Below are 25,150 nucleotides of genomic sequence, written 5' to 3'. Positions count from 1 at the left end.
CCACAATCCATCTCCTCCCAGCAACACCTGCAGTTCCACTCTACCCCCTAGCAACCGGGCAAAGTACTATCAACCACAGCCTCCTGCTGTACCATCCTGCTGCCATCCAGACCATTTTCTAGGTACTCCAACTATACAATAACGACTAATGACCAACTTGCCAGCTCTATTTACCCTTTTTGCTGATCCTATTTAGTCCGCTAGACGCTGACCACCTCTAGCTCTGCCAGAGCCTCCTGATGCAGCTGTAGCCCCATACCTTACCTATCTCAGGCTAACAGTATCAGAAACTTCGACCTACTTGAGACATCACTCAGACCAGTTACCACATCCTATACTAGCTACCTGGCAGGTAATTATAACTTTATACCACTATATAAAGCATCCACTGTGTTAAACTTGGTTATACTGCCAAGACTGACACTACTAATCACTTACTTATCGCTAACTTACTTTTAGAACCAGAGCCTCCTGCTATATGGTAGTCTACTAGACACTGACCTGTCTGGCCCATCCAGAGCCTCCTGGTGCAGCCTAAACCAGTTACTGAACCCATCTAAGGGGACAATTTTTACAAGTCAAACTTAACTTTTCCTGAATTCCCTCTGGGAGATTCTTTGGACACCTCCTGCCATTTTCCGGCATTACAGGTACCTACTCTATTTAACCCAGGCAATAGCCTGTACTATCACTACTATATTCCTAATATTATCCTTTTTCCTTCAGTACGATCTAGATTCATTTCCATCCTACTGGCACCACTACCCAAGGAGGATCGTCCCACCTGTAACTATAACTACGAAGTCTACCTCCTACTCCACCTTCACAGGTACACCTACTAGACCAACCAGACAATCGTGCATCACCCATTATTCTTCTATTCAGACATCTCCTTTATTGTCCCTCCTAGATCCACTTCCAGTAACAACCCCACTGGATACCCTGCGTACCCTCTACTACCTGCTGATTGCCGCATCAATAGCAGGCAATTTTACAATTTTATAATTTTACAACTATAATTTTATAATTTCATAACCGTTGACTCAGTGGGACCCCACGGGACAACTATATCCACTAAACTATTACCCCTTCTCCCCTTCTCTTGCTATAGGCACTACGAGAGTCCCTACCTACAAACAGGCCCAGCCGATCTAACCCACCCGTCGCATCTGAGAAGGAAGATTTATTTCTTCATATAATTAGCTTGGTGCATTCTAAAGAAATTTGTACATTAATTTGAGTGATACCTATCACTTTTTTTTATATATCTTTGTCCTCACCCTCATATATTTTATATTTTATTTGATATTTTATATCTTCTCAATAAAAGTTTTAAATTATCCACCTCTGGCTTTCTTTCTCCAAACCCACTACCATTAGCGCGAATTTACACATATTACTTTAACCTTACCTTAACTTGGACACCGGTGGTTCCCTGTCCACTAATTTGCTGCTTTGCTAGTGTTTAGCCGGTAGCGCCTCCTAAACCCACTATTACCTTTCTATCTGAATCTTACCTACTGCATTGTAGCCTATGTACAGAGGCATGTGTCTCTAGGGTATGCAGATGTGCTGTGAATTTGCAATAGACTTTTTCTGTGGCAAAGCAAAATGTGTGTGGAAATTTTTCATAGAATGTAACCTGGGTTCCTGAAATGGCAATAACACACATGACATGTGGACGGTCATCAGATTTGGCATGGATTTGGTGCAGATTCTGTTTTATCAGCTTTATAAAACCTGAGTATAAGGTTAGGCTAGGCACCTATAGTATTGGGTGCGACCCTACTTCTGTTTGCAACAGTCTTCATATAGAGGCTTTACATAATGGATTTCTGTTGAATCTGACAGGCAGGAAAAATGTGTGGCATATTGTATTGAATGCTGTATTATGATTTATGTATGTTCATAAGTTCTATTAAATACCTTGCAAATTAAGTTTACTGTGCCTAACATGTGATTGGTGGTATAAAATAGATATTGGATGTTAAAAGTTTATATAGAGCACACTAAATAGGAATTCAGAAGCAAAGTAAAAACAGGGTTTGATATATCTTTATGATACATATAAGGAGCTTGTTCCTATAGATCTGAGCCATAGATGTTTAGGACATTTGGCAGATATAATACTGTCTGTCAGCTCTAATATTATTTTAACAAAGCGAATCATGGGACAATTTCCTATGCCGAAATGTTTGACTAAATACATCAGATGTCTAAATGCGGAATATGAGACCTCGCTCGTTCAGTCAGAGAACAAAGGTGTGGGCAGGTTCTAATGGAAAGCAATTCAGTTAATCTACACACAGCTTATCTGACTGTCAGCCCACTGAATGATGTCATTGTTTCTGGTTTGTCCTGAGCAGACAGAAGATAGGATTACATGTATTGAAAATCTGAATTCATTATCTATGAACAATTTTATTAATCCTGGCATTTGAGACTGCATATTCTTTCTGGGTTAGCATGAAAGCAGACAATGAAGATAATGCAAGAGAATTGGTACTGTGATGACTATAATAACCAATCAGACTACTACTTTTAAGATCAAATATGCTTTAGGAAAATGGAAGCAAGAATACAAATTGCAAATCTACAGTTCTATATAACATAAAAGAGAAGCTATTACCCACTTCCCTATATACAGTTATATAAAAAAGTTTGGGCACCCCTATTAATCTTAAGCTTAATGTTTTATAAAAATTGGTGTTTTTGCAACAGCTCTTTCAGTTTGATATATGTAATAACTGTTGGACACAGTAATGTTTCTGCCTTGAAATGAGGTTCATTGTACTAACAGAAAATGTGCAATCTGCATTCAAACAAAATTTGACAGGTGCATAAGTATGGGCACCCTTATCATTTTCTTGTTTTAAATACTCCTACCTACATTTTACTGACTTACTAAAGCAGTTTTTTTGGTTTTGTAACCTCATTGAGCTTTGAACTTCATAGCCAGGTGTATGCAATCATGAGAAAAGCTACTTAAAGTGGCCACTTGCAAGTTGTTCTCCTGTTTGAATCTCCTCTGAAGAGTGGCATCATGGGCTCCTCAAAACAACTGTCAAATGATCTGAAAACAAAGATTATTCAACATAGTTGTTCAGGGGAAGGATACAAAAAGCTGTCTCAGAGATTTAACCTGTCAGTTTCCACTGTGAGGAACATAGTAAGGAAATGGAAGAACACAGGGACAGTTCTTGTTAAGGCCAGAAGTGGCAGGCCAAGAAAAACATCAGAAAGGCAGAGAAGAGGAATGGTGAGATCAGTCAAGGACAATCCTCAGACCACCTCCAGAGAGCAGCAGCATCAACTTGCTGCAGATGGTGTCACTGTGCATCGGTCAACTATACAACGCACTTTGCACAAGGAGAAGCTGTATGGGAGATTGATGCGAAAGAAGCCGTTTCTGCAAGCACGCCACAAACAAAGTCGGCTGAGGTATGCAAAAGCACATTTGGAGAAGCCAATTTCTTTTTGGAAGAAGGTCCTGTGGACTGATGAAACCAAGATTCAGTTGTTTGGTCATACAAAAAGGCGTTATGCATGGCGGCAAAAAAAACACAGCATTGCAAGAAAAACACTTGCTACCCACAGCAAAATTTGGTGGAGGTTCCATCATGCTTTGGGGCTGTGTGGCCAATGCCGGCACCGGGAATCTTGTTAAAGTTGAGGGACGAATGGATTCCACTCAGTATCAGCAGATTCTTGACAATAATGTTCAAGAATCAGTGACAAAGTTGAAGTTACGCAGGGGATGGATCTTTCAGCAAGACAATGATCCAAAACACCGCTCCAAATCTACTCAGACATTCATGCAGAGGAACAATTACAATGTTCTGGAATGGCCATCCCAGTCCCCAGACCTGAATATCATTGAACATCTGTGGGATCATTTGAAGAGGGCTGTCCATGCTCGGCGACCATCAAACTTAACTGAACTGGAATTGTTTTGTAAAGAGGAATGGTCAAAAATACCTTCATCCAGGATCCAGGAACTCATTAAAAGCTACAGGAAGCGACTAGAGGCTGATATTTTTGCAAAAGGAGGATCTACTAAATATTAATGTCACTTTTCTGGTGAGGTGCCCATACTTATGCACCTGTCAAATTTTGTTTGAATGCAGATTGCACATTTTCTGTTAGTACAATAAACCTCATTTCAAGGCAGAAACATTACTGTGTCCAACAGTTATTACATATATCAAACTGAAATAGCTGTTGCAAAAACACCAATTTTTATAAAACATTAAGCTTAAGATTAATAGGGGTGCCCAAACTTTTTCATATAACTGTATATAATGGCAATCTATAGGTAAATAGCATTGTAATTATATTTGGCAGTGTAATAGGAGCAGTGGCTGCAGGGAGAAAATGAAGTTAGATTTTCCCTGCAGCTGCTTCCTGTAGTCATCGGGGAGGTGTAGGGGGCTGTAACTGTCACTGCTCACTACACAGTGAACAAGCTGTAATCACTCCCCCGCATCTTGACTGACAGCCTGCTTTGCAGCATATGTGTGCAGGTATGTGTGCAAAGAAGGCTGTCTGTGAAGGTGCAAGGGAGTGATCACAACTGCGTTCACTGTATTGTGAACAGTGACTGCAGAAGCCCCTTGCACCAGCCTGATTACTGGGAATGAGCAGCGGCAGGGAGAATATAACTTAATTTTCTCCCTGTTGCTGCGGTTCCAGTTCCAGTTACTGCCAAACATGATTAAAATCCTATTTACCTTCAAATTACCTCTGTATCGGTAGATAAATAGTGTTTTTGTATGTCATAGATTCCTTTTAAGTGCTAATAAATACATTGTTACAAGTATTCCAGTTATGAATGGAGGGGAGGTGAACTGTATCAAAGTATGAACTGCTATAAATGTCACCTGCATTTTGTTAACTTTCTCGTTGCCCTGCCCTACTGTCAAATAATGACCTCTATAAAAGGTAATATCTTTAGTAAGAAATTACTTTGTATGAAGTTCTCCAAGAGTGCACTAACACTAGCGACCTCAGCCATTAAATGACCAATTGGTTACATACAAGCTCATTTACATACAGTCATTTAAAAACCTGATTAGGTAGGACGACCACACTTTCATGCACACAGAACGATTGTTAATACAATGATTCTGTGCACATAGAAAATCATCTTTATTCTCGGCAGCACATATCCTGTTTACAAAGGAGAATATGCGGCTGAGAATTATCATTTTTAAGGAAGTTAAATAATCATTTCACCTGAAGAATGAAAGTGTTGATCTTTCATTGTGTGTTTAGTGGCTTCTTTAGATAGGCTGATAATGAGAGGCTGATAATGAGAGACAAGCATTCCTAGGGATATTAATTCACAATTATTGGCAATGTAAATGCACTACCAGTCTGGCACTGATCTGTCACCAGAAAAAACATTATTAACCTGCAGATATGTGGTTAATTTGCAGGTTAATAGCGTTACTAACCAGCCCGGTGCCTACATGTAGCCAAATGTTACGGGGAGAAAATTAACTTTATTATCCCCGGCAGCATTCAGTCTCAGCCACAGCGGCGGCGCTGGCGCGGGTTCAGTCATATCTCTGAGAATACAGAGCAGCGGCTGTAACCGTGTCCCTGGCCCTGACTGACGGCCGGCCTTAATGCAGAGCGACTATCAGTCAGGGCCAGGGGTGCGGTTACAGCCGCCAGACAGGTTAGTAACACTATTAACCTACAGATTAACCAAAAATCTGCAGGTTGATAGCGTTTTTTTCTGGTAACAGGTTCCCTTTAAAAGTCCATCTAGCAACGGTCATTGAAGTCAAAGACAGAACATTCTTTCACTTTATAAAATAGACCACATGCTTCAAACCAATATTCAGGGACAAAAACAACATACAGTAAATGTATTTTAACTCACATTCGTTCCTCTTTCTCAGAACTGTCAGCTTTGTCCTTGAATTTTACAGATCAGACCAGACTGGATATAAAGTGATGTGACATCTCTCATTGTAATATAGAGGCAAAGCCAAGGGGCATTAAGAAATGAAGCATTCTGCAATGTTAGTGCACCACATACACTATAGAGCACTCTTGTTCTAGCATTTTCACCAAAGGAGATAAAGTAGCATACAGAATAAAGAGACAGCCTGTATTTAATATATGGTTATGTACTAGAGATTAGAGAACCTTTTAAAATACAGATTTTTCAGATTCTAATTTTCCCAGGAAATTCACTTCAAAAGTTCTCCAAAGTCTCAAATTGCCCTGAAATGTTTAAAGACGTCTGTGAAAAAATGGTTCCAGTGCCATCAGTGTTTTGGATCAGTGTGTCATCCGTGTGTCCGTCTTTACCATCAGTGTGTCATCAGTATGTCATCCGTGTGTCCGTCTTTACCATCAGTGTGTCATCCGTGTGTCCGTTTTTACCATCAGTGTGTCATTAATGTGGTCATTTTTACCATTAGTATGTCATCCGTGTTTTTCTGGTATGGAGAAGCAAAGAAAAAAAGAAAGAAAGTACAAAGCTTCTGCTATACTTTGCAATGTTACAGATGGCACATGGGTGACATACAGATGCTGTACGTGTTTTTCACGGACCCATAGACTTGTATCGGCCGTTGTCATCTCTGCTGCCGGAAAAAAAATGGACATGTATCTGTGTGTTCTGCCTAAACACATGGTCTGTATAAAAACATGGACCTGTGAATAGCACCATAGGTTATAATGGGTATGTGTAGTATATGTTAAAAAAACATATGCCACACGTATTGGAAACACGGACTTGTTACGGAGGTTTTAGACACTAATGTTCTTCACTGCTGTGCTGTCACACATTGTGGCTGCTTTGCCTTTTTCGTGGCATGATTGCAGTAGAAGCATTTTTGCTGCGATTTTTAAACATTGCGTCCAAACAATGCATTTTGAGTATGGCAAAAATAAAAACTCAATGTGTGAATGCAGCCATACTGTTTCTTCAATCTTTTATAGCTTTCTCTCCCTTTCTCTATGGCTAGGCTGTGAGCTGTGATGTCCTCTCATTATCCAGTTTCACCATAAAATGGCTCATTCATCTCAGATATATATCAAATACATATGTAGAGGCATATTACCTGTTCATTTTATGAGTTAAATTAAAGGGGTTGTCCCTTTATAATGATGTCCTATCCTTAGAAAAGAAAATCAATATCAGATCGGCCAGGGTGCAACACACGGCACCCCCACCTATCAGCTGCTCTTGGTGCTGGCAGCGGCTGGAAGTGATCAGCTGCGGTGCAGAACAGCACAGCTCTGTCAACTCTACAGTGCCCAAGGCGGGTAATGCAGATCCACCACTATTCATCTGAATAGGGGAAGCTGTGTAGTACCTGGCTGCAGCCACTATACAATTCACAGAGCAGGGTAGTTTCACTCTGCAACTGACCACCTCCAGCTGCTGCCAGCACCAAGAACAGCTGATTGGTGGGAGTGCTGATTGTCACAACCCTACTGATCTAATATAGATGACTTATCCTGGGGACAGGGCATCAATACAAACGTAGTGGACAATTCTCAATAATATTCTCAAGTAATCCCTATGCCTCTGTGTAACACAGTAGGATAAAGCATGTAATGGTGATAGTTCATGTAGTCTGTGTTCTATGGTCCTGTATAGTGCACACATCCAGTTCTAGAGATTAGGACAGTTGCACGATACCTACCAATCGTGTGCGTACCCCAGATGGTGCAATATCGTCATTATGTTAGCTGTGCTGTACAGACAGCCATTGCATGCTATACCTATAAGGGAAGAGTGACTGTCAGTCACCTGAAGTATCCCTGATTTTTGGGAAAACAGTAGGATCTAACAGATTGAAATAAACCACGACTGATCAGAGGAAAATGTAGGGCAGTACATGAGGATAATAATAATTTTTATTTCTATAGCGCAATTATATTCCGCAGCACTTTACATTTCAGAGGGGACTTGTACAGACAATAAAGACATTATAGAGTAGCACATAATTCAACAGATACCAAGAGGAATGAGGTCCCTGCTCGCAAGCTTATAATCTATGAGGAAATAGAGGAGACACGAAAGGTGAATGGTAAAAAGTGCTTGTGTTGTATGGTCCAGCCACCAATATAATAAATAGGGCATTCACATAATACTGCATGAACCGGTCACCAGCCAGTATGCGTACAGTACAGACACAGAGGGCTATTGAGAGCATGGAGGGTGTGTGAACAGATGATACAAGGGTGCTGATTGTGAAGAAAATTTTATCTGGGCAAAATGGGAATAATTACATAAGTGAGATGAGGCAATAGGCCTGTCTAAACAAATGTGTTCTTAGGCCATGCTTAAAACTGTTGGTATTGGGAATTCATCAAATGGTCCTGGGTAATGCATTCCAGAGAATTGGGGAAGCAAGCGAGAAGTCTTGGAGACGGGAGTGGGAGGTTCAGCTTATTAAGGATGTTAATCTTATATCATTAGCAGAATAGAGGGCATGGGTAGCTGCTGAACCTTGGAGAGCTTTGTGGGTGAGCGTGATAAGTTTATATTAGACTCTGTAGCGGATGGGTAGTCAGTGCAATGACTGGCACAGGGTAGAGGCAACGGTGTAGCGGTTGGAAAGGAATGATCCTGTCTGCTGCATTCAGGACAGACTGGAGGGAGGAGAGTTTAGTAAGCAGGAGATCAACTACTAGAGAGTTGCGATAGTCCAGACGGGAATGAATAAGAGCAATAAGATAGACATTGGCCACCAATAAATATTTGGAATACAATTGGAACACAGAATTTTAGTCTATTGCAGGCAGTTATGATGTTCTATAGATATGACAAAGCCTTATTGACTCAGATAATGGATTCATAAATTAATATTGAAAAATACATTGTATAAAATACTAAAAGTTGCCCTTCCAAACAATGACACATGAACATGGATGTCATACTAACAATTACTGACATATTATATTTAATCTCATATCTAGGATCTTGGGATGTGGTTTTGGCTGTGTTTTTTGGAAAAAGGAAGCTGTGGAAAATCAGCGCGTGACCCTCAAGCTTTACATTTGAAATTGTAGAAGTGAAGGTTTTAGCTGTCCTTTATATTTCGCTTCACATTATGTAGTGTGTGTGTGGTATGGACACTGCAGTCTTACTGTCGGCTTCTACAATGAAGCCAAGTTAAAGCCAGAACATCTGGTTCGCACATTTTCCTTCAGTATGAAGAATATTTATGCATGTGCAGAATATAAAAGTTGCAAATTTGCCAAAAAAGAATTGACTTCTAATTTTTAAATAACATAAAAAATGTAAACCTCCAAAATACGCTGCACTATTTTACACCACACGACATGGCGTGCATAAACCAAACCATCTAATTAGAGGTGTACCCATAATATTTTAGTTCAGTCTCTGGTCCCTGGGACATGGACTAAATTCTTAACCAGTTTTCCAAGAGACCCGAATAACACACTTTTTATATCACTACATAGCAAGGAATAAAACAGCAAACTGTCACACATGGAATGGGTCATGTTGTAAAGACTTTTATGACCTATAGATCATATACTACCATGAGCCATTATAAAAGATGTACTAACTAGTAATGAAAGAAAGAACAAATACATAGATTCTGTACTATATTTACAAGGCACATGGGTGGTCGACTCACAAACGACAAGTCATATATAGGTCTAACCCTTAATAAGCCCATATAAGAAAAATTGCAAATCAAATATTTCGATTGACGATTATAAGAGAAGTTGTCTCATCATGTCATCCATAGGCCTCGTTCTGGCGTCGGTTTTTAAAGTATGTTTTCACAAATAAAATGAACACGTACCCACTAAATCTTGGAGACATGTCTGTTTTTCCCGCCAAGTCATGGATCAAAATTGCCCTTACAAGTCCTTGGGTCCACGAAAATTATTCAGTTAAAATGAGGCTTAAGATGATAAGTAAAAGTAACTTCCATTCTAAGGGCTCCAGTCCATCCATGTGTTCATGATTGACTATTAATTTGAGTGGTTAGAATGCAATACTAAATTTCCTGTGTAGCATATCCATATGGCCATCATAAAGTTACCCTTGGTTATAGGATCCAGGAGAACGGTCTATGGTATGAAGATAATTATTAGGGAAGGTTTTTCAACACAGCCTCTTTAATAACCTCCATAATCTACTATAATACTACTACAATTAACCATATAATCATGTAGGGATATGCGAATTAAGTCTCTCAAAATATTCATGTACTATAATCAGTGACTGCTATTCATTTCTAAGGGGGTTATGGAACCAGCGTAGCTCAGCTGTTTCCATAGCTTCACCTCCATTGTTTGGAGCGGGATGGAGATATTCCAGTCTGAGACACTAAATCCTGAGATGGGAATAAACCTTTTATATAAACCTGGGACAGAAGTAAAGTTTACCACATTCTAGTTCTCATGCACAACAGCTGCATCCTATGGACCTACCTGTGGGGTGAGGGGACAACCAAGGATATCTTACAATGGGAAGAAAAGTAAAAGGAAATGGATGCAGAAAGTATGCAGTAAACAGAATTGTTCTTCACTTAAAGGAGAATGATTTACAGATGGGATCCTGTCCATGGAAGTAGTCATGGCAGGGAAGTGATTGGTCGCAGATGCACACTGATGTCATTGCTCCTTAGCATTACACTAAAAGGATTGCAGACAATAAAATGGGATCTATTACCTACAGTAATGTAGGAAGGACTCGCAGTATGCCATCTGTCTACATAATAAATATTCATGCGTAATGCAGGCTTAACAAGAATGCCACATACTTTGAAAAAAAATCCTGGCAACAATTTTTATGATTGGGATATGTAGCATTGAACTGGGGATTTACACCTGCATACATAATATCTACCATATGGAGATTCTGGACCGATTATATTATATTATTTGTGTAACTGGACAGTACGGTTAGCACTGCAGCCTTTCAGCTCTGGGGTCCTTGACTGAAATCCCACCAAGGACAACATCTGCAAGTAGTTTGTATGTTCTCCCCGTGTTTGCGTGGGTTTCCTCCAGGTACTCTGGTTTATTCCCACAATCCAAAGACATAGTGATAGGGAATCTAGATTGTGAGGCCCAATGGGGGCAGTGATGATAATGTGGAATTAATGGCGCTTTATAAGCGAGTAAAATAATTAGTTTAATGCAAGGCAAGATTCAAAGGACATGGAGGTCTCTCTGCAACAATGTGAAATGGAGAATTGCTTTTAAAATTAGGAATAATTAGAACAATAATAAGACCAACAACAGTATCATGTCATGTCCAATAACAGCAACGGCATAAACGCACTATATACCATATTATTACAATTAGGAAGCATCCACCTAAGAGCAGGCGCGGTCGGTTGTAGATTCTCACATCCGAGAGAAACGGGTCAGTTATGCAAATGATGTTCTGATCAAATTCTGATAAGAGTTTGATCACAGTGTGATCCGATTCACTCAGATAAGGAGAAGATGGAGAAAAAAATGTCTCTATCTTCTCCATTCTGTCATTGCACAGAAATCAGACTGCACTCAGAAGTCATCCGAGTGCAGTCCAATGTTTTCATTGCACTCATTGACTTGCATGGCTGAGTGCAATCTGAATATTTTATCAAACTCAGGCATGCAGCAAATTTTTTCCTTGGACAGTCTCTGAGGAAGATTCAGACATGAGCATGGCCCCATAGCATAACATTGGTCTGAGTGCAATTGCAGACTGCACAACATCCCTGCTCCAGTATGAACCAATTAATGCATATGTTTGCCCAAAGTAAAGCGAAGAACAAATAAAAGAAAACAGCTATCAAAGTATAATGCAGTACTACATTCCCATATTCAATAAGTAACGTATGGTAACCAGGTATTTTTGATGTTCAAGATTATGGGAAAGCTCGGTCACAACCCACATGGATCTGTTACAGTTGCCACTTATATTCAGGGGTGATTTTTTATCTATTTTCATTGTAGATGTTGCACATACTGTACCTATAAATTTCTGCAAAATGTACTAATAAATTCCATATGAAGAGCTAAAACATTATTTTGAAAAGGTAATGGGTACGTTTTGATGCTTTGAGAGGTTTTCTAAATGTGATGATACAATTTACATGGTTTTAAAATTAAACATCATTTCAATGTTTGCATGGAATATCCACAATCCCAGAAGACTGCTGTAACTAATGAGAACTCCGACCCTCACTCTATCTACAGTAATATGACATTAGAAATTCATGTATTAGATTAACAAGGTGTTCCCACAGGAACATGCCTGAACCTAGTCTTACCCTATAATAATATGCATTCAGCATTCCGGACCTTGTATAATAAGCGAATAATTGGGAATGAACAAGAACATGAAGCACAGCCAACTAGATCACTTTGTACAGAAGATTTAGGAGGTGCTTTGCAGTAATGTTACTTGTGGTCCAATTATACACAATGGTATAACATCACTCCCATGGGTTTCCCTGCAGAATTCATATACAAAGAAGTAAGTAATAATACTGTATGGTAGATGTAACGAGCATTGTAGTATTAAGGAGTTAACTTTGGTTCTAATGTGTAATAGAATCACTCCATTTTCTCATAAAACCACAATTCCATATAAAACTATATGGCCATAGAGAGTGATAGATGTTGTATTACGGTACATAGTATGTAAAAAGTTTCAGCCAGCTCACCTGAGCAATCCGAAGAATGGAGCACGGAAATTCGTCCTGACCAGACGCCAACAATATTCAAGAAACCAAAAAGGTATCCAGCTCCAGGATCCGAGGAAACAGGAAAATTTTTAAAATAGCAACTTTATTAGAAAAAATTCATAAAAATTACTGCATCCAAAAATGAAGGAATGAATAAATAAAACTGAGGTACAGGTACAATTGAATAGATGTTACTAGGATATTTTCAGCAACTCGTTTCGATCGCACAGAGGCGATCTTTTTCAAAGCTCTGAGTGATCGAAACGCGTTGCTGAAAATGTCCTAGTAACAGCTATTCAATTGTACCTGTACCTCAGTTTTATTTATTCATTCCTTCATTTTCGGATGGAGTAATTTTTATGAATTCTTTCTAATAAAGTTGCTATTTTAAAAACGTTCCTGTTTCCTTGGATCCTGGAGCGGGATACCTTTTTGGTTTCTTCAATAAAATAACATACTTGTGTGCATATGCCCTAACATCTACTATATAATCTGCTTATCCCGTCTGTCTGTCCGTCCAGGAAATCCCGCGTCGCTGATTGGTCTGGCCACGGCCAATCAGCGATGCGGGATTTCAGAACTAGATGGCTGCCGTTAGCGGCTCATCTGCCGCACGGAGGTCAGCGGCGATGCAGCCGGGAGATGACCAGCGCTAGCCGGCCGCGACCTCTCAGCGATATTGGCGCCAAATTTAACATATTCTAGAATACCCGATGCGTTAGAATCGGGCCACCATCTAGTAGTATTATATTGTACTAAAATCTGGATATCTGGCAGATATAAAAGAGGTGTTTTTTTTTTTCTTTATAGGCTCCCACTGGGTGAAAAAAACAACGGAGCTTTATTTACCCTACTCTGCTCCAGCTCCACTGCTTCAGTCTTTGTTGACAGGCTGTTAGTGGTGACATCATGTGTAACAGCGCTGCAGCCAATCTCTGGGCTCAGGGTTTTGTGCCACCTACATTGCAGAGCCTAATGATTACCTGCACATGCCCGTGAACTGTTAAAACCAGGTATAGATTATTTACATAACCCTCATACTGGCAAATCTTTGGACATAAAATATAGATATCAATAATTTGTATAATTTTACATTATGTACAACAATGTGAAAAAAAACTACTAATAATAATACATTTTGTTAAAAAAATATTTGTGTTTGCAAATAGGGAAACACAGACATAATTGCCAGTCTGGATAGTTTTTACTGGAACTGTTATTTTTTTAGCCACATATTTGTAAAATATGTACGGTAATTTCAGGGTGTAGCTTTGGAGTAAAATGTGCCAATAATCTTTAACCTCTGTAAGTTAATTGTTCTTTTTATTAGCTAAGGTGACGACAAAGAGGAAAGCCTGGTCACATATCCAGAGACTAGGATTTGTCATTGTTTCACTGAAATCATTTTTCTTCATGACAGTAATTTGGATTAGTTTTCAAATTTGAAAACTTAAAAATAATTTAAAAAATGGTATTTTGTATTTAATCCCATACGGACATCAATCATTGGTTACATCTATCTATCTATCTATCTATCTATCTATCTATCTATCTATCTATCTATCTATCTATCTATCAGTGATATGAAGCCAAGGCACTTACATGCCTTGGCTTCATATCACTGAGGTTAATAGCTGTCTAAGGAATGTTTTGCCACGGTGAATGCAATTGAACATGTAAATCTGCTGCTGGAGACCCCATTTGCAATTGCCAACCAAGGATGTCCCAGATATGCTCAATGAGAAATAAGTTTGAAGATGCTACGGGCCATGATAGCATGATTATGTCACGCATACTGCACACAGTAGTACGAGCAACGCGTGGCCTGGCATTGTCGTGCTGAAAAACAACTCATTGTATACTTTGTAGAAATGGTCATATCACTACTTCCACAATTGATCCATATTGAAATTAGACATCGCATACCAAGCCTAAGACATCAGCCAATATCATCACAAACTATCAGAAGGCATTTGCATGACATTGGGCTACGAGCTAGACGTTGAATTACAGGTGTTCATTTGACCTCACACCACTACTCTCAAAGGCTATCATAATTCTGAGCAAGAGGGCAATGGAGGCAGGATTGGAAGTATATCCTTTTGTCGTGAATGCAATGATAGCTGGAGCTGGAGATTGGTCTGGAGACCAGGTGGGCAACGCCATGAAGAGGCCTCAATGAGAGAATGTCACGACAGTCCTACTCCTGGTTTTTGGTGTGGAGTGGCATAATTTGTGGTAGCCAGACCCCTTTACTCTTCATTCCAGGTACACCAACAACTTGTTATAAGGCTAGAGTCACACAACCAATATTCTCTCATTTGAGAAAATCAGTCTGATTATGCTAAGAGATTGATCAGAGTTTGATCACAGTGTGATCACACAATTTTTTCAGATGTGGAGAATAAAAAAAAAAGTCCATATTCTCCATTCTGTCAGCCGTGAAAGTGGTCATCTAGGTGCGATCTGAGTTTTTCCTCGGACTTATAGATATGAATGGCTGAGTGCAATCCGATAATCAGATACAACGTGTGTATACTGCACGGCCACAGATATGAGCACAGCCCCATAGAATAACATGGGAATGAGTGTTATCTGTTCGACGGATAGCACTCGTCCAATTTTGTGTGCACGAGCCCTTACATTGATTTGGTGGTGGAACCAGTAATACCATAATTTCTCCAAAAGTTTTCAAGGAGACGTTTTTCAACATGACAACTGTTGTTTGTGCTACTGTGAGTAATCTGTGTGGCCAACACATGCCACCATGCCCTACAGAATCTCTGGAATTGTCTCCTATTGAGTATGTCGGAACATTATTGGTTGACAATTGTAAAGGGCGCTGCCAACAGTGGATCTTGATGATTTGCTCAATTGCAATCAGCGTGGCAGAACAGTACTCAGACAACCATTAATAATCTCATTGATAGCATGCCAAGTGTGTGTGTGTTTCTGCATGAAGAGCTCGATACTTAGTAGATTGAGAAGATTTGAAAATTTGTTTCCAGTTTTTCATCCTTTGCAAATTATCAACATATCTATCCATGTCTAATGAAACGAGGAGCTGGGAATGGCAGGAGTTAAGGAAATTTGCATGTCTCACGTCCAGGGCCATATACAGTACAGACCAAAAGTTTGGACACACCTTCTCATTTAAAGATTTTTCTGTATTTTCATGACTTTGAAAATTGTACATTCCCACTGAAGGCATCAAAACTATGAATTAACACATGTGGAATTATATACTTAAAAAAGTGTGAAACAACTGAAAATATGTCTTATATTCTAGGTTCTTCAAAGTAGCCACCTTTTGCTTTGATGACTGCTTTGCACACTCTTGGCATTCTCTTGATGAGCTTCAAGAGGTAGTCACCGGAAATGGTCTTCCAACAATCTTGAAGGAGTTCCCAGAGATGCTTAGCACTTGTTGGCCCTTTTGCCTTCACTCTGCGGTTCAGCTCACCCCAAACCATCTCGATTGGGTTCAGGTCATCAAAGCAAAAGGTGGCTACTTTGAAGAACCTAGAATATAAGACATATTTTCAGTTGTTTCATACTTTTTTGTTAAGTATATAATTCCACATGTGTTAATTCATAGTTTTGATGCCTTCAGTGTGAATGTACAATTTTTATAGTCATGAAAATACAGAAAAATCTTTAAATGAGAAGGTGTGTCCAAACTTTTGGTCTGTACTATATATATATATATACATATATACGCCACCATACTAACATGAGCTCGGTGACCTTGTCTAGGACACAGACCTTCAGGTCTGTTGTGAAATTCATCCAGAAAATATTTCACACCATGTGTAAAAGTCACCACTAACACACACTTCCTGGAATTCATACCCACCTCAGAAATATCCATTCATCTCTTAGCCCAGTCTTCCTACTGCACAGCCTCCTTCTTCCTGCCCCACCCAGTTCATGTATATTAAAGGAATGTTATTTCACTTATGCTTGACGAAGGGATGCGAGTTTCCTGGAAATGCCTATTAGGTAGCAAGCGATGTCTAAGCTTCTCTCCTACAAATCCTCCAATGGCTATGATACTGCAAGGCACTAATGATAACATTCAATCATGGAGTCAATATAGAGTGAGCAGCAGTTCCTCCATGTCTACTGTAGGCCTTGGGCCTGTCCTTGTCATTATTCTCTATGCTCGTTTAGAGTGAATTTTATACAGTGTAATACAAGGTAACTGATCTTCAACATTAGCATTTTCCAGATTATTGATTCACTGTGAACACATGATATACAACAACTATGTGTAAAATAGATTCTTAGTTCACCAGTGCGAGCATAAAACATTGCAGTTCAATGTAAAAAAATGTTAAATACTGAACATGAAAAAAGATGAGGAATTAAAATGGTTGGGAGAACTCTACACATAAGAATATATATTACTGTTCCTGGCTGCCACAGATTGTGCGATATATATATATATATATATATATATATATATATATATATATATATATATATGTGTGCGTGTGTGTGTATTGTGGAGGTAAAGGTCAATTCCATTATACAGTATAGGAAATACATATAGGTGAAATCTACTTATTTACCTGTACGAGAAGTTCTAACTTCCTATCGTCTAGGAGGTGAACTTGACATCGCCGCCCCTCCGTCATCTGCAAATGAATAGAAAATTTGGTTAGCCATTTGTGAGATGAGTCATGTAAGAAAACCATCAAATCAAATAGGACAGTATCTGCTCAATAATCTTGTTGTTAAGTATTCTCCAATTCTCTAACAATTACTCACTACAGACTTGACATAGACCAAGCCAAATAAACTGATAAACCAAATCATTTGCATAACATCATTCATGGCAATATGCAAACCCATAGTGCAAGGCATGGATAGTGCACCCGCCAGTTTTTATCTCCGGGGTAATTCCAGGAACCTATTGCTGTGTCTGATTTCAGAATATCTGGACACTAATATATATAATTAATTGTTTTCTATTGTACATATTGGAATCCATCAAACTGTCACTATGAAGACAGAAGATAATTACCCTTATTACAGGTTTGGTGAGTGCTTCAAAGGAAAACGTAAGAAATTGGCCACATGTTTCTCTCACAAAGATGACTGGCTCTGTTGGATATATTTTTACAAGCTCTTTAGCTGTATACCAGCTGTATAAACAGGTCTAAATCCGTTCTGTATGTAAAATGTTTCCATTCAATGAAAGAAAGCAGAGATTTTAGAAAATGATGATGAAATAAAACAAAGCACAACTATCCATAATTTGACCATATTCATTAATCCTGACAATGCCTTTAAAGGCATATAATATTAATAACCTGTTCGTTAGATAAGTCATTAAAATCAGATTGGTGAGCGTGTGACACTTGGTACCCCCACGGATCAGTTGTTATTAGCTCTGGTGGCACACGGATGTGGACACTGAATTATGAGCAATTAACAGCACAGCTCCATTTAATACGTAGCAGCCACTCCTGTGTACTGCAGATCATCTGCTGTTCTCCTAAATAAGAGCTTATCTGCAGTTCTTGCAACTGCTCCTACATATTCAATGGAGCTGTGCTGTTCAGCACAATTCAGTGTTCCCGTCCGTGTGCAGCCAGAAATAATAACAGCTGATCAGATCACATGATGGTTGTCAGACCCCAACTAATCTGACGTTGAAGACCTATTCAGATTATATGCTTGGGCTGTAGATCTTTATATATATACAAATATACAGTACTTAGCTTAAATGAGTACACCCTTTTTCTAAATTCATTCTTCTATATACAAGGTGTCTACAGTGAAATATGATGGCATTAGTGTCCTTATGTGGGACTACATGAGTGCTGCTGGTGTTGAGAAATAACATTTCATTGATGGTCTCATGAACTCACAGATGTACTGCTCTATATGCAAAAAGAAGATACTACAATCACTCCGTGCCCTTGGTAGACATGCAATGTAGACAATGATCCAAAACGCATCTGTAGCGCCCCGAGGGCTCGGCCGCTACAGGGGTATTGCACCTCAGACCAGAGGTGTGATATTCCACTCCCAGGTAAGGATGGAGAATGGACCAGGGCTCAGTTAGCTGCATGCAGCACACACACCCCATTTCCCAGGGACAGCTCAACGGTGCTCCCACTAGACAGAAGTGCAGGCACGACCGACCATGTCCCTGCTGGAGTGGGGAGGGAGGGGTGGAACACCCAGTGCTGTAGGGGCAGATAGGGGTTGGTTCCTGAGCGTAGATAGGAGCTCATTGGTTGCTGGTCACCTGGGCTCATGGCTAGAGGGAGGTATAAAAGGTGGGCACCATCTTAGATCTGGGTTCGTTCTGTGGAGAGGAGAAGACAGGGAGCAGCAGCTCAGGCTGAGTGCTGCTCCAGAGGCAGGCCTAGCGAAGAGGCCGGGGCCTGAGAGGAGAAGGAGAAGTAGGCCTGGAGAAGAGGCCGAGGAGGAGGTGAAGGGGAGCTGAGATTCTGGCTCATCTCAGCTCCAAGAGAAAGGAACAGAAACAGAAAGGAACAGAACAGGAAAGAAAGAGAAGAAGAGACAGAGAAACAGAAGGGCTCAGGAACAAGAAGGTGGAAGGGACCCTAAGAACCCACGAGAATCCAGGGTGCAGGGTCAGGCAGATTAAGGGTACCGGAACCCAAGTTGGTGGAGGAGAAACAACCCTCAGCCAAAGACCGGTCGTCGTGATCATATATTGGTGCGACACCTCATCAAACCTGCTAGGAAGGCACCATATAGGACAGCGGAGGACGGGGCCCACGTTTAACCGCACAGGTCCGTGGCAGCTGGACAAAAGTGGGTCACTGGTGAGGCAGGCCAGAGAAAGGATAAAAGGGGGTCCTGTGCCATGCTCCTGAACTGCCTGGGAGTTGACCGAGCCCCACACCTGGTGGACGCAGCACGGCTCGGGCAGTCATTGCCAGCTGAAGTGACTTGGATATTAACCGTGAGTAAAGACGCTGGACTGCAGTACGTTGTCTGTGTGCTTTTTCGCTCCTCCGGCACTACCGGCACTGGGACTCTCACTACCATCACTCCCAGCATCCACTACACTGCCCTGGGGCTGCACTCTTCCCGTGGGGAGTCACATCACCTCAGCTGCACCCATCATCAGCCCCAGCGGACTGCCTTGCAGCGGCGGTTCCTAATAACCGCAATCCACGGGTGGCGTAGTCGGACATTATCTAAAGCATGTAGCAGACTACCATTGGCCTGACCACCCTGAGCCGCGGGACCGGGCCGCCACCACTACTACCCCCAACGTCTCCCTATCGCCCGGTTCCACGTGCCCCACGGCCCAGGGGGCGAGTCAGCTTTGGCGTAGCCGGCAGGATCGTGACCAACCCGCCACAAACGGGTATTGCGTGCCTGAAGAGAATTACACATGTACCTTAAAAAGAAGTTTCCCGCCGTCCGGAGTCGTTTCCCGCCATCCGGAGCCGATTCCCGCCATCAGACGCCATCTTGGACCGTTTCCCGCCATCTTCATCCGTCTTTCCCGCCCTGGCAGAGCGGACGCCATTATGGGCGCACCAAAAGACAGCAGGAAGCCACCTCCCATCGTGAGCCAGGTCCCAGAATGGCGCCAAAGAAGGAGCCCGCCCCCACCAGTTATGAATGCAGCAGTGGAGATGTCCATCAACGTGGGGGGCTGCCCCTGAGAGTGATTGTCAGCAGAATGCCCCGGTACCACCCCCTCTGGGGGCGGAAAGAGAAGAAAACTGTGGGGCAGGGCGCGGTCTGGATCAGTCTGGCCAGGCCGCACCCGGAGATGGAGGGGAAAATCAGTGCCGGTACCCTGGTAAAGGGCCTGCTGCAAGCAACACCACCATGCAGCCTCACCGAGCTGTTAGCCCATCTCCCCAAGGAGGATCCCGAATACACACGGGCGGCGCTGGAAGAACTGGACCGAAGGATGGTCCGGGCGCAGCAAGAAGTGATCACCGGATGGAAGGAGGAAGTGGCCCGGCGGGCTGTGATCCTGCAGCCGAAGGCGCCAGCAACAAGCAGCGCACCAACCAGTGAGGGCCGAGCGGAGGCCGAGGACGACGCCACGGAGGAGGCCGCGACAGCAGAGGCAGGTAACGGAGACGCCCCTGCACTGAATCCTAGGGCCGCCGACCTGCCCCTGCACCCCGTCGCGGAGCCCCACGCACCGGGACCCGCTGTTGACACCGTGCCCTCACCGCCATCAACCAGCCCCCAGGCCGTCGACGCTGCCAGCGAGCCCCGCCTCACGCTGTGCCCTCTGACCCCGGGCGTGCTCAGCCAACCGCCACCGCAGGCCCGGCCGCAAGGCCCTGCACTCCCGGGCGCCGCTGCCCCGACGGAATCTCCTGCACCAGCTGTGCCACCTGTGGGAGCAACAAGGAAACGACCAGCACGGGCCTGGTCGCAAGGTCACGTGCCCCCGGGCGCCGCCAACCCACTTGCGCCCCCTGCTGCTGCAGTACCACCACTGGGCGCGGATCTCTTTGCCCAGCACACCACTCCGGAGGGGCTGCCTTTCATCTGGCCCCCCGAGTTTGTCAACCCCCGCTTCCGGAAGAGCCCGTCCGCGGAGATCGAAGTACCCTCTGAGCCCCTCATACCTGCTCCAGCGCCTCAAGAAATTCCCCAGCTGCCATTAGAAGACGCCCAATTTGAATGGGACCCCACAGGGGAGGACCTGATGGGGTTCACGAAGGAAACGCGAGCGAGCGCAGCCGAGCGGCGAGAGGCCTTCCGCCAACAGCTGGAGATGTTTGAAAAGGAGCAGCGCGAGCGGCGGGTGAAGCAAGAAAAGCTGCAGGTCCAGAGCGCGGAGCAGAAAATGAAGGCGCGGCGAGATCCCCGAACTGCCCGCAGAACCCGAGTCACCGGGACTGTGGTGAAGTTCCAGATGGAGCGCGGCTGGGGTTTCATCCGAGACCCCGAGACCATCAGCGACGTGTTTGTGACAAGGAGAGATGTGGAGAGTCACCTACCGGAAGGCCATCGTGGGCGGGATCTATTCCCAGGCGACGTGGTGTCTTACACCCGACACCAAGGCGTGAAGGGGTGGTACGCCCTACACGTCCGCCGAGTAGTAGAGGAGGAGGAACAACACTACTCGGACGCCGAGTACCAGGAGGGCCCGGACGGGCCTGAAGATCCGTACGAGGAGGAAGGAGGAGCGTCACGAAGACACCGTTACCAGTGAACGGTAAAGTGGCATTGTAAATAGTTACCCGTAAGGGTGCAAAGGAACTGTGTGGGACTGTTACAGAGTGAAGTGTGGTCCCCGTTGGGACTGATATAGAACTGTGTGAACGTTATCCCCTATCCCCTAAGTAGCCAGGCTGAGGACTGTGAGCAGCCATCCCTCTTCCCCTAACAGGCTGAGGACTGTGAGCAGCCATTCCCCTATCCCCACCGGCCGAGGACTGGGAACGGCCAATCCCTTGTATATAGTTGCGCTTCTTAAAGCGCCCCCTACTGGTTTTATAAAAGAACTGCAACGTCTACCTCAAGACAAGTTCGCTAGAGTGTTGCACCTTTAAGAAGAATGAACACCTGGTCGCAAGTTGCACCGCGACCGTGAACCAAGAATACAAGAATGTGCTTTAATTAAAAATGTTTTAGATTTTATATGCTGCTAAATAGTAATGTGAAAATTTTCTATAATGTTTTATACAAAAGAGTTCCGGAAGTATTGAAAAAGTTTTCTATAATGTCTAGTGAAAAGAAAAGTATGTCCCATAAAGGGAACTGAACCGTATTGTCTGTTTCTAAATGTGAAAAGTTTTAAAAAAAGTTTGCATGTCCTGTAATTACCTGTTTTTGCTCTTTTCCAGCCCGAGGACGTGCTGTGCTTTACCAGGGGGGAATGTAGCGCCCCGAGGGCTCGGCTGCTACAGGGGTATTGCACCTCAGACCAGAGGTGTGATATTCCACTCCCAGGTAAGGATGGAGAATGGACCAGGGCTCAGTTAGCTGCATGCAGCACACACACCCCATTTCCCAGGGACAGCTCAACGGTGCTCCCACTAGACAGAAGTGCAGACACGACCGACCATGTCCCTGCTGGAGTGGGGAGGGAGGGGTGGAACACCCAGTGCTGTAGGGGCAGATAGGGGTTGGTTCCTGAGCGTAGATAGGAGCTCATTGGTTGCTGGTCACCTGGGCTCATGGCTAGAGGGAGGTATAAAAGGTGGGCACCATCTTAGATCTGGGTTCGTTCTGTGGAGAGGAGAAGACAGGGAGCAGCAGCTCAGGCTGAGTGCTGCTCCAGAGGCAGGCCTAGCGAAGAGGCCGGGGCCTGAGAGGAGAAGGAGAAGTAGGCCTGGAGAAGAGGCCGAGGAGGAGGTGAAGGGGAGCTGAGATTCTGGCTCATCTCAGCTCCAAGAGAAAGGAACAGAAACAGAAAGGAACAGAAAGGAACAGAACAGGAAAGAAAGAGAAGAAGAGACAGAGAAACAGAAGGGCTCAGGAACAAGAAGGTGGAAGGGACCCTAAGAACCCACGAGAATCCAGGGTGCAGGGTCAGGCAGATTAAGGGTACCGGATCCCAAGTTGGTGGAGGAGAAACAACCCTCAGCCAAAGACCGGTCGTCGTGATCATATATTGGTGCGACACCTCATCAAACCTGCTAGGAAGGCACCATATAGGACAGCGGAGGACGGGGCCCACGTTTAACCGCACAGGTCCGCGGCAGCTGGACAAAAGTGGGTCACTGGTGAGGCAGGCCAGAGAAAGGATAAAAGGGGGTCCTGTGCCATGCTCCTGAACTGCCTGGGAGTTGACCGAGCCCCACACCTGGTGGACGCAGCACGGCTTGGGCAGTCATTGCCAGCTGAAGTGACTTGGATATTAACCGTGAGTAAAGACGCTGGACTGCAGTACGTTGTCTGTGTGCTTTTTCGCTCCTCCGGCACTACCGGCACTGGGACTCTCACTACCATCACTCCCAGCATCCACTACACTGCCCTGGGGCTGCACTCTTCCCGTGGGGAGTCACATCACCTCAGCTGCACCCATCATCAGCCCCAGCGGACTGCCTTGCAGCGGCGGTTCCTAATAACCGCAATCCACGGGTGGCGTAGTCGGACATTATCTAAAGCACGTAGCAGACTACCATTGGCCTGACCACCCTGAGCCGCGGGACCGGGCCGCCACCACTACTACCCCCAACGTCTCCCTATCGCCCGGTTCCGCGTGCCCCACGGCCCAGGGGGCGAGTCACATCTGTTGCATTTCTGAGGAACATGGTGGAAGTGATTCAGTGGCCAAGTATGTCCCCTGATCTGAACCCAAATGAACACCTATGTGGAATTCTGAAGAGACAAGTGGAGCATCACTCTCCACCCAGCATCCAAGCTCTAAAAGAGGTCGTTCTTCAAGAATGGGAAAAGGTAGATGTTGCAATATGTCGCCAACTTGTTCATTCCATGATTAGAAGACTTGTTGCTGTCCTTAAAAATCATGGAGTTCATACAAAATACTAGATGTAGTAGTTTTTGATGCAGGGTGCATTCATTTTCTCATCCACTAATTTGAGTAAAACTAAAGATTTTGTAATTAAAGTTATATTATTAACCTTACTTTCATGTTATGGGTTAAAAAAAATGTTCCATGAAACTCAGTCCTGTCAAAATTTTGGAAATTATTCTTGTATTCAGTGAGATATTGATTCAAATTTCACTTTTCAAAAAGGGGTGTACTCATTTATTCTGAGCACTGTATCTTGTTCCTATAGATCTTGTGAGTTGGTGATCAGTTTGCATTCAGAGCTACTTGAATATATCTGTGCTATAGCCTAACAGATTCGCAAATCTGCTTTGTCTGAAAAGGGCATTTCACTTTAAAATCCATACAACACAGTTTGAAAGACTAAAAAAACTAAAGTGGGTATAAGCATTCATATACATACGGAAGACTCAATGCAATTAAAATTAGGCAGGATGTACTTTACAAATCGATAAAATCAACCAGTCTAATAGGCGTCACATTTAGTTGTCTATAAACTGTGTTCTAAGTCAGCATGTCCAAGCTCCAAGTTCCAAAAGTAATGGATAGTACAAAGCACAGACAGAATAAAAGTTTTCTTACAGTTGAATGTACAATGTAAAAATAGTGGTGGGCACAGAGGAGGCTTTAGTGCCTCTCTTGGCATCCTAGTTCCCAAGATGCTGAACCTCTTTGGGTAAAACAGCTAGCACCTATCTGATTCTTTGACATTGCCTTCTAAGAAAGGCCTATTGCAAAAGTGATATTTTCACTCGTGTGTTGGCCCAGAAGAAACAGCATGGCTTGACATGTTAGCAAAATCCTTCACAGATTGCAGTTCACATCAAAACCACTGGATTGTCCCATAAAGACACATTTAGCATAAATATCTCCCGACAGAGTATTGCAAAAATCATGACTTTTTTAAGGCTGCTCATCTTGCGCTCCACATCTCAGGATATCTCAAGCCAAAGGGAAAAGGAAGGAA

At 43.0% G+C, this 25,150-nt stretch overlaps 1 protein-coding gene across 8 annotated transcripts in view; it reads right to left on the bottom strand.

Annotated features, from left to right (window-relative positions):
• The window catches only part of FRMD4A (FERM domain containing 4A), a 494,181-nt gene that overhangs the window by 188,278 nt on the left and 280,753 nt on the right, over positions 1-25,150 (bottom strand). For all 8 annotated transcript variants that reach the window (XM_073652365.1, XM_073652364.1, XM_073652361.1 and 5 more), the window contains one exon: positions 17,267-17,332. In XM_073652365.1, the coding sequence (XP_073508466.1) occupies positions 17,267-17,332 (66 nt within the window). The remainder of the gene's footprint in view (positions 1-17,266; positions 17,333-25,150) is intronic.

This window comes from Phyllobates terribilis, unplaced genomic scaffold (genome assembly GCF_046119375.1).
Source record: "Phyllobates terribilis strain yellow unplaced genomic scaffold, ASM4611937v1 Scaffold_11__3_contigs__length_659146591, whole genome shotgun sequence".
NCBI classification, from domain to species: domain Eukaryota; kingdom Metazoa; phylum Chordata; class Amphibia; order Anura; family Dendrobatidae; genus Phyllobates; species Phyllobates terribilis.
This window is presented reverse-complemented; position numbering and strand designations above follow the sequence as displayed.